This window comes from Leptosomus discolor, chromosome 2 (genome assembly GCF_034619465.1).
Source record: "Leptosomus discolor isolate bLepDis1 chromosome 2, bLepDis1.hap2, whole genome shotgun sequence".
NCBI lineage: Eukaryota > Metazoa > Chordata > Aves > Leptosomiformes > Leptosomidae > Leptosomus > Leptosomus discolor.
The window spans coordinates 120,927,878-120,938,613 of NC_141392.1; the positions used below are offsets into that span (position 1 = coordinate 120,927,878).

The 10,736-nt window shown below is 48.1% G+C and overlaps 1 protein-coding gene across 1 annotated transcript; it reads left to right on the top strand.

The window, feature by feature from the left end:
• The first annotated feature begins 9,541 nt into the window (after positions 1-9,541).
• Positions 9,542-10,489, top strand: LOC147416055 (taste receptor type 2 member 9-like). Its single transcript, XM_086461640.1, has one exon. The coding sequence runs from the start codon at positions 9,542-9,544 to the stop codon at positions 10,487-10,489; it is 948 nt and encodes a 315-aa protein (XP_086317766.1).
• The last annotated feature ends 247 nt before the right edge of the window (positions 10,490-10,736 follow it).

Consider the following 10,736-nt stretch of genomic DNA (forward strand, 5'->3'; position numbering starts at 1 on the left):
CCAGAGCAGGCAGACATGACCTGAAGGACTGTAGCCCATGGAAAACCCGCACAGGAGCAGACTTGTCCTGAAGGATTTTATCCCGTTGAGGGATCCCACACTGGAGCAGGAGAAGAGCATGAGGAAGAAGGACTGGCAGAGACAAGGTGTCATGGACTGACTTTAAGCTCCATTCCCCATCCCCCTGCACTGCTCGGGGATGGATCTAGAGGAGCCGGGAATGAAGGAGTGAAGTTGAGCCTGTGAAGAAAGGGGAGGTGGAGGAAAGGTGTCCTAGTTTTGTCTTTGTTCTCACCATCCTACCCTAGTTTCAACTAGATTTAAATAAACTAAATTGATTTTCCCCAAGTCGGGTCTGTTTTGTCCATGATGGTAACTGGTGATGGATCTCCTTGTCCTTATGTTGACCCAGGAGCTTTCCACCTTACTTTCTACCCCTGTCCTGTTGACGAGCAAGAGTAAAGGAGCGGCTGGGTGGGGGTCTGACAGCTGGCCAACGTCAAACCATCGCAGTAGATTATCTGAACATGCCATAGTTTCAGCAAGAACAGAGCAGGACCTGAATTCTTCATTTCTTTCACCAGCTCTGGGCCAGAGAGATGTCTTACCTCATGCCAAGTGCCAAGCGTGCATTTTTCATGCATCTCGGCAGCTTTGGTTTCTGCTTTTGTTTTGAAAGACTCGCTCCAGAGAAGCACATCTGTCAGGTGTGGAGCCCAAACCTCAGAGGCCTCCTGAAGCTCTGCAGAATTCTGATACATCCAAAACACTCTCTGGGGAGTCACCTCAGGTGTAGCACCAGCCCTGCTGCACAGGGATTCCCTCTATCAGAAACTGCTGAGCTTTCCCTGGGCTGCATTTTAGAGAATGACCTTGAATGTGTTTCTATAGCAGAAGGCTTCACAGACCTTCTTTTCCCCCAATAAAGGAGATGTGGTCAACCTGGAGGACATGACTGTGAAGGACTCACGAATTTCTATGTCCTCTCTCTTAGAAATCAAGCTAGAGGAAGAGTTTCCGCTCAGAGAACATGAGTGTCATCCCAGGAAGCTAATTTGAAAGCACGAAGGCAAAAAAGCTCAGACTGTAAGCTTTTTATCTTAACGGTTGCCTTCTCCATGGGCAAAAGAGCACACCCTTCCCTCTTCATCTCAATCCCCACAAAATCAAAAGGGGAAGAGGTTCAGAAGAAAGTTTCAGACAGTGCTTTTGAACCATTATCTTTCACCCTTTTCTGGCTGTTTGCCTTTAGCTGCAATTCCAATCAGACGACAAACTCCACCGAGTCTCACTTCCACAGCAGGAGACACTCTTCCCCACCCGCATTTCCCAGCGGAGGCATATCGTAAACATCTCCTCCGGACACATGTCCACAGCTGACAGGCCACCACACCTCCCTTCTTTCCCTGCCGTTGCTCAACGCAGTTCATCCTTTAGCATAACCACTTTCACAAAAAGACCATGACAAATCCTTCTTACTCCCCACACCCCATGCCACATCACCCCTCAAAAGACCACGTACCACAAGACCCAACAGGCAAAACCAACATCTTACAGATGTTCCCACACTAAAGAATGCAGCCCCAGCAGAACACACTGAAGACACCTTCCTCTCCCTCCATGAAAGCCCTACAAACACGGCGCCCAACACTCCATCATCATCTCCCCAGGCACCAGGCCCACTCGGCTGGCACTGCACGAGACAGGTTACAAAACACCATGGCCACAGTGCACAGCCCATATGCTAAAGTGGCTCTCTGGAGAGATGAAATGGTGTGCCCAGCCCTGGGGAAAATGTTCCTCAACCACAGGACACTCCACTAGCTGCCCTCAGGGCTAGAAACAGGCCTGGCTGGTTTACCAGCATGGCAATAGGCACTGACTCCCTCCTGTGTCTGCCCCTGCACTGTCACTCATTCAACAGCCAGGCCAGCTGTGAATGGAGCTGACCTTTCCTATGGCTTGGAAAGTGCAAAGGACAAAAGACAAAGCTGGAGCTTGACTCCTTTGCCCAAACATAGGCATCTCCAGTCATCTGAGAAGTCCTAGGGTATCTGAGAGACATCTGCACGGGGTTGGGAGCTACAGCACACGATCTTCTGGAGACCTGAGGGTCAGCCTGGGCACTCAAGAGCATCTCAAGCGGCCTTAGGCACCTCAGGGTAGGCGGCTGAACCAGTCCCTGGAAATCTAGAAGAGAAGATGGATCAGGAGTTGTTGGTTGTGACTGCGGTTGTAGTCACCAGGTTGTGACTGCTGGTGCCTGAGTACTGTGGCTGGGTGCGAAGATGTCTCTGTTCTGTCAGCTCTTCTATCACCCAGTGACACCTCTCCCCCCTCCTCAAGAAGGGGAATTGGGAAAAGGAAAGGAGACCTCTGGGTTGAAATGCAAATAGATGTAATAAAATAATTATTGAAAAACCTAATATTAGTACTAATACTAATACTAATATAAATTACACAAACTTATACTCAGACCACGTAGTAGCCACGTAGCCCTGGCTTTTGGTCCTCGTATCTTTAGCATCTGGTGAACTTGAAGCTGCTCAGGACCTTGATCCCTGTGGAGAACCTCGTACCATCGCTGGCCACGAACTAAAACAAAGTGTCTTACCGACTCTGTTCTCACCAAATTGGGTCCTGCAGTTTTCTCAAAAATGCAGCTTTCTTGAACAGAAAACGGATTCTATGACTCTATCCCAGCAAAATCAGGACAGAAGCACACCTGTAACCATGGCATTCCAGAAGGACCGGGTTTGGGTAGTGGAGGAGAACCAGAGGGGAAGGGAGGCAGACACATAAAAGGGGTCAGAAGTCAATACAAGTGCCTGCCCAGTGCTGGCGTGGCATGGAGAACTGCTTTGGGTCAAATTCAGAATTGTAAGATTGTGAAGTGAAACAGTTAAAAATCCTTTGGACATGCAAAGTGTTGGTGAGCAGAAGGATGCCTCAGGACCAGTCCCACAGCATTCCGATGAGCATAGGTGTAAAAATGGCTGGGGACACTGCTGAAAATAAGGCAGTGCTCTCAATGTCTTGGCAGCCACAGATGTCTGACAGCAGGAAGGAGGGAGCAGCTTTTCCCTTCTGCTGGGCCAGCAATGGTAGGTACAGGCTCCTAGACCCACGTGTCCACTGAAAGGTCCACATCCACGTCTGCCCTGCAGCCAGAAGCAGTAACTACACCCCACTCCCAAAGAAAAGAGAGGCCACACCAGAGGCTACAAGCCCCTATGGAGACTCCGGGCTGACTCAGGACCAGAAGCAAAAAAGGAAAAGCCACAGACCTCACCAGAGGGAGCAGAACCACAGTCCCGGGTGCTTTCAGCAGTCAGTTAGGTGCAAAGCCAATTCCTTCTCAGACAATACGGGCAATTGTGGTCATTTCTGTAGATCTCTATATTTCAGTGACTTGATTTGAACGTCTTCAGCAGCCTTCTGATATTTGAGATCTGATACATGGGAGCACACAGAGAGACAAAAGCACTTCTACCTGTTCCCTACTAATGACAGTATTTACAGTACATCACACAGCGGTGTTCTTGTGGCCATCTGCTGCTCCTGTTCATCCACACTTCACCCTGCACTTGCATCTTAGGTCTGCCAATGTCTTTGTTCTGCATTGCGAGTAGGCACTAGCATCAGACAGGCAGGGCACACTACTGCTTCCCCTGGGTTTTTTGATTTTTCTTTGGAGCGGAGGATGTATAGTTCTCCAAAGAACACGGTGGGTTTCTCTCAAAGTCTTCTTTCTTGAGTTCCCAGTCTTCATCTCTCTGGTCTAAGGGCATTCCTTTCATTGCTGCTGTCCTGCGATAGTTTCTGCTCTCCACCTCTGCTCTGGAGAAGAAAGCAAGAGAGAATCTTCAGATGCTGAGCACAGTACGCTCACACCACCGTTCATGAGCAGCCCATCCACAGGAGCGGGGAACCGTGTATTTGTGTGGACAAAACACACTGTTTTGCTGGCAATACATCAGAAAAGACCGAGGCTCATCCCAAATCCGCAGCATTCCTCCCCCCGGGTGACCAGGCACTGACTGGGAGGTGGGCTGGAGTGGGAAACCTTTGCTAAGGATCTACAGTGAGATCAAACTTTTGCCACTGGAATTGTAATTTTAACCATAAAAAGCTCTCAAAGACTGACCTTGGGAATCTGTGTGCTTTTAAATGGACTTAAGCACATTGAATGCAGTTGCACACGGTATATTAACTCACTGCAATCGCAACATTTTCAGTTTCTTTTTTTTTTTTTTTTCTGCTGCTCATTCAGAAGTACTAGAAATTCTTAATGCCAGAACACCAGATCTGAAGATGATGGAATTTGGGAGGACTTCTACATAGCTATTCTTTAGAGATGAACTTTTAACCTCGGAAACCATCTAAACCTAACCCAATTCAGCCCTGAAATTGGGCTAAACTTTGCATTCCAATCCAGAACTAAACGAAACTAAATTCATCCCCATTTCTGTTTTGGGTTTTTTTTTTTTCCAAATAATAGTTTGAATTGAGCAATGTCATAGAAATTAGGCTGTGCTGCAGAGGTTCAAATTTTGCATGGGAAAACATTACGTAGAAGATACCATTTTCCCCAGCCCACTATCTCCGTGTGTAAATGATTCCCAACTCTCCTCTGGTTGCTGGGGTTTTTAGCTGTGGTTTTCAATTGTCTCCATGGTTTCACCTGTGAGAGACCTGTGGATGTCAGACACTGAACCATCCTCCATCCAGGCCCGGGATTTCCAAGTCAGCAGTGAATTAGCTCTTGGCATCTGTGTTTTACCAAAGCCCTCATTTATTTTGGTGACGTTCATATCTTTTCTATTACACAAACACAAGCCCAGATCTTCCATGAAGGACACTGCTCAATCTAACCTGAACATAGTATTCACTGTAGTTTTCCTTAGAGCCTTGAAGTATCAATGGTTTTTCATTACACTTCCCATTGCAAACAACCAAAGAAAACTAAAAATCACTTTCACCAAGTCAAAAATGTTCCTTTGAGCAGCAGAATTTGTTTTTATCATCTCAGCTACGGTTTGCTAATCACAGCTCTTAGATTTTCTTTTTCCTATTGAGTGTTATTAACTTCCTCTTTGCAGTCTTTGCACATGCCTGACATGGACACTGTCAAATATATTGGGAAACAAATCATCATTTATCAGCAGCCCTGGTTATCAGGGGAGGTCCCAGATGACTGGAGGCTTGCCAACATGACACCCATCTAGAAGAAGGGCCAGAAGGAGGATCTGGGAAACTACAGGCCCAGCAGGTTGACCACGGTACTGGGGGAAATTATGGAGTGGTTCATCTTGAGGGCACTCACATGGCATGTGCAGGACAACCAGGGTCTCAGGGCCAGCCAGCATGGGTTCATGAAGGGCAGGTCCTGCTTGACCAGATGACTCTCCTTCTACAACCAGGTGACCTGCCCAGTCAATCAGGGGAAGGCTGTGGATGTCACCTACCTGGACTTTAGCAAAGCCTTTGACACCGTCGCCCACAGCATTCACCTAGGAAAGCTGGCGGCTCATGGCCTAGATTGGTGTAACCCTAAGCCGCGATAAAAAGTGGCTGGACGGCCGAGCACAGAGAGTTGTGCTGAACACAGCAAAATCCAGCTGGTGACCGGTCACAAGTGGTGTCCCCTAGGGCTCAGTTTTGGGACCGGTCTTGTTTAACATCTTTACAGATGATCTGGATGAGGGGATGGAGTGCTCCCTCAGTAAGTTTGCCAGTGACACTAAATTGGGTGGGAGTGTTGATCTGCTCAAGGATAGGAAGGCTCTGCAGAGGGATCTGGACAGGCTGGATCGATGGGCCGAGGTCAATGCTATGAGGTTTAACAAGGCCAAGTGCCGGGTCCTGCACTTGGGTCACAACAACGCCCCAGCAGCGCTACAGCCTTGGGGAGGAGTGGCTGGAAAGATGCCCGGCAGGAAAGGCCCTGGGGGTGCTGGTCAACAGCTGGCTGAACATGAGCCAGCAGTGTGCCCAGGTGGCCAAGAAGGCCAACAGCATCCTGGCCTGTGTCAGCAATGGTGTGGCCAGCAGGAGTAGGGAGGTGATCGTGCCCCTGTACTCGGCACTGGTGAGGCTGCATCTCGAATGCTGGGTGCAGTTTTGGGCCCCTCACTGCAAGGTGCTGGAGCGTGTCCAGAGAAGGGCAACAAAGCTGGTGAAGGGTCTGGAGAACAGGTCTGGTGAGGAGCAGGTGAGGGAACTGGGGTTGTTTAGTGCTCTCTACAACTACCAAAAAGGAAGATGTAGTGAGGCCAGGGTTGGACTCTTCTCTCAAGTAACTAATGACAGAACAAGAGGAAATGGCCTCAAGTTGTGCCAGCGCGGATTTAGATTGGATATTAGGAAAAATTTCTTCACCGAATGAGCGGTTAGACATTGGAACGGGCTGCCCGGGGAAGAGATGGAGTCATCATCCCTGGAAGTGTTCAGAAGCTGTATAGATGTGGTGCTTAGGGACATGGTTTGGAGGTGGGCTTGGCAGTGTTAGGATAATGGTTGGACTTGGTCATCTTAGAGATCTTTTCCAACCAAAATCATTCTATGATTCTATTCTAATCATTATCTGCTACCAAGGGCCAGAGACCTCTTTCTGTACACTTTTTAATATATGTCTGTACACATACAGGTATACACACACATATATGCCCTGGGTTTTAATAGCACAAGCCTTTGGTGCAGTTCCAACGCTCAGCACCGCACAGAGGCTGGCAGCAGGCACGGGCCATGGGTCTCTGTACTGGCTCGGCACCACCCTCGGCAGCTCTCACAGCATCCAGGGTAAAGCCCTTCTGGCGCAGAAAAAACCTGATGCAAATGATGTGTTGGTTCCTCAGAAGCAGCTGCCTTCTGGAGGCTGTTTCCTATCCTTCGCCTGCCCATGCAAAGCTCACTGAGCTGTACGGATCCTCTGTAGCAGAACATTCCTAATATTTACATGTTAATCACATTTACATTTCAATACACGCAAGATTTCCATGTTGATGCAAACAGTCCTCAGCACAGCGCAGCAGCTCAGCCCAGGCAGACAGATACGTTCACGCAGCCAGCAACACCTGGGGTCACACGCGCACAGTGCAAGGGTGATGGTGGTGCTAGAGGGGCCTGAAGGGGGATTTAGGAAGGACTGGGATGCTCGTAGCCCTGTTTAGATATGCACGTCAGCCCCTCATTTGGCACAGGCTGTCGTCTTTTTAAAACCTGCCCTTTCTCTCTTTTTGCATGACAGGCAAATGTCCGAAGCGGACCGTGACGCTCTGTAACAAAATACCCCTCATATTTACATACCAACTCCACAGACACCGTGAGCAGAGGGCAGGCCCACTCTGTGCTGCACGGCATTGGTGTGCAGACACACACTTCATTTGCTGTCTGCAGCTTCTATCGGTACTGCCCATCTCCCACCAGCGCCGCACAGCACTGCCTGACCACGGACATCACCTCTGGGACCTTCTGCACACCTGAAGGAGCAGAAGGTAATGACGATTATACTACGAACGCCAGTGCTTCCTCCTAGTGAACTCCACGTTTGCTGATGTGAGGAGCTGAAACTCTCGTGTGAGGGTGAAGGCATCCACTGTGGTTGTAAATTATAGTGGCTTGACTACAAAAGAGGCTTCCTGAGTGCCAGTGATAAACTCTTGGCTGCCCACAGGCTGCATTATGGCTGTGAGGTGATCATACAGGCTTTGTGTGTCTTATAAAATGACCAAGGCGTGGGCATTCAAAACAACTTCCTGGTTCCTAAGTTCTCCCAGCCATGCTCCTGGCTGAGTCAGGCCAGCACGCGGCTCTGAAAGAAAATGTTTCCACCCTAAATCAGTCATCCCCCTCAGAAAACCCTCCATCAGCTGCATGAGTCACTCTAGGTGGTTCAGACTGGGGTATCAATCACTCTGTCAATCATGCTCCCACCCACCTCCACCAGTGCAGCTGCTTCTGCCTGCCATGGGCATCACCCCTCAGCATCATCCAGGCAATTCCCCTGCCCTTGCTGTCACCTCACTCCCACGGCTCTGCTGCACAGCCAAGTGCACGGCAGATGCTACAGACGCGGCAGGACTCGATAAGCTGCAGTTAATGGTGAGATTAGTGTAAAAATGACAGTGTCAAATAGGTAACAATTTCTAGAAATGATTAATCGAGGGGAACAGCCCTGCAGACATTTCACTCTCCAGGGAAGACAGTATTTACCTCTTGTGATACAGAAGCTAAGCAAGCCAAGACCTGAGAACAGTATAAAGAGAAAACCCTCCTCTGGATGATGATATAATCACCCACTTGATGACAGACCGGCTTACACTAACATAAGAATCCCAGAATCACAGAACGGTTTGGGATGGAAAGGATCTTAAAGTTCATCTAGTTCCAACTCCCCGGCCATGGGCAGGGACATTTTCCACTAGACCAGGTTACTCATAGCCCCATCCAACCTGGCCTTCAACACTGCCAGGGAGGGGGCAGCCACAGCTTCTCTGGGCAACCTGTGCCCGTGCCCCAACACCCTCACAGTGAAGAATTTCTTCCCAATATCTAATCTGAGTCTCCCTCTTTCAGTTTGAATCTGTTCACCCTTGTTCTGTGACTACAATCCCTGATGAAGAGTCCTTTCCCACCTATCCTGTAGGCCCTCTTTAAGCTCTGGGACGCCACTCTAAGGTCTCCCTGGAGCTTCCTCTTCTCCAGGCTGAACAACACAATCTCATCAGCCTGTCCTCATCTCTGTGGATCTTCTCTGGACCCGCTTGAGCGGGTCCATCTCTTTATTGTGCTATGGAAAACCAGAGCTGAACACAGCACTGCAGGTGGTGTCTCACGAGAGTGGAGTAAAGGGGCAGAATCACCTCTCTCAAACTGCTGGCCACACTTCTTTTGATGCAGCAAACGCTGAGATTTGCTTTCTGGGCTGCAAGCCCCTAAGTCCTTCTCTGCAGGGCCTTTCCCTACCATGTGGCTGTTCACTGGCATTTAACACATTACTATTGGGAAAGCTAACATGGATTTCAGTGCCCTCAAAGGATAAAAATCAACTCCAGTTACCAGCATCTTGCTTGAATTTTGCAGCTCCTGCACTCTGCAGTGAAAGAGGACGGTGCCTCCCCTGACTGTGCTTTGTTCAGCACACCCCTCCACCTGAGCATCAGAGGACACACTGGGACAGCAGCACCCAGATCATGAATCCTGACACCAACCAGACATAGGACACTCACTAAATCACAACATTGCCCACTGCAGAAAAGCATCTCCTTTGCTTGTCTCATCCAACACAGCTCTTCTGAACAGAAATTCAAATACTGAAGACTGACACTGATGCCAGGTAAGGGAATACACAGCACATTTACATTCCTGCACCTGCCCTGCTCTGAATAGGAGCAGCACCAAAATCCCCCCCCCCCATCCCCAGCTCTATAAAGCTCCTGTTTCCATACGGGACACCCAGGGAACGGCAGCTGCCAGCCTGCGCTAAGCATTGCTCCAACAACCTGCTTTTCCGGCACAGCACTGCTACCCGTCGTGGAGGATGGAAGCTTGTTACTCTCAAGATAAACTTAATATCACTTCATACGATGCCGTGGCTATCGTCACCATCACACTGCAGGCATTTGCTGGCATGTGGATAAATGCTTTCATTGTTTCTGTGCTTTGTCTTGCTTGGCTCAAAAAGAAAAGCTTTAACTCTAATGAGAAGATCTTGCTGTTCCTGGGGTGCACCAGGTTTTGTTATCTCTGCATCACGTGGCTATATTCCTTTCTTTCAATAATTTATCCCTTGTGCTTTTATGTTCACCCCATACCACAACTCCTTACAGCTATTCAAAACTTTTTCAATTGTTCCAACTTGTGGGTTACTGCCTTTCTTTGTGGGTTTTATTGTATAAAAATTGCAAATTTCAGGCACATCCTCTTCATCTACCTGAAAGTCAAAATTGACAGGATCGTGCCATGGCTCTTGCTGGGTTCAGTGCTTTTATCCCTCGTCATCTGCATCCTTACCTATGACGTCACTAATGTAACGCTCAGTACCAATTCCACCACCCTAGGAAATTTGTGGAAACTGAATGTCATAATGGATGAACATTCGTTCCCTATTTTTTTTATCATTGGCTTTGTGTTTGCCACTGCCTTCGTGATAGTAATCGTTTCTGCCCTCCTCCTCCTCTTTTCTCTCTGGAGACACAAGCGCAGGATGCAGACAACCTCAGTGAAGAACCTCAGCATGGATGCCCACATCAAAGCCATGAAATCGATTCTCTACTTCTTCCTCATTTACAGCATTAACTTTACATATTTGGTCTTGTCACTGATTTACTCTGCAAACAATGAAAATCTTGTGGCAATTCTCGTTTTACTATTTCAGTATGCCTTACCGGCTGTTCATTCCCTTATTCTGATTTTCAGCAATCCCAAACTGGAAAAGACACTGCTGAGGACTCTGCCTCGTGTGAAATGTAAGGTTTGCATGAGGTAGGAACTGTAATAAAAGCTGGAGCCCATCAAAAATGTCCGTATTTTATTATATAAAACATCATTTAATCGCTAAAGCAATACTCCAACAAGTGCAGATGGTACAGATGTTCTGTTTTCTACACCTGTGTTAAGAAAACTTCCTTAAAGATCTTTGAACTAAATTAGTATGAGTTAAATAAACTATGATCATCATTTGATTTAGATAACTCTCTGAGTTAAATTACCGTCAATAACAAAGTAATTCAGAC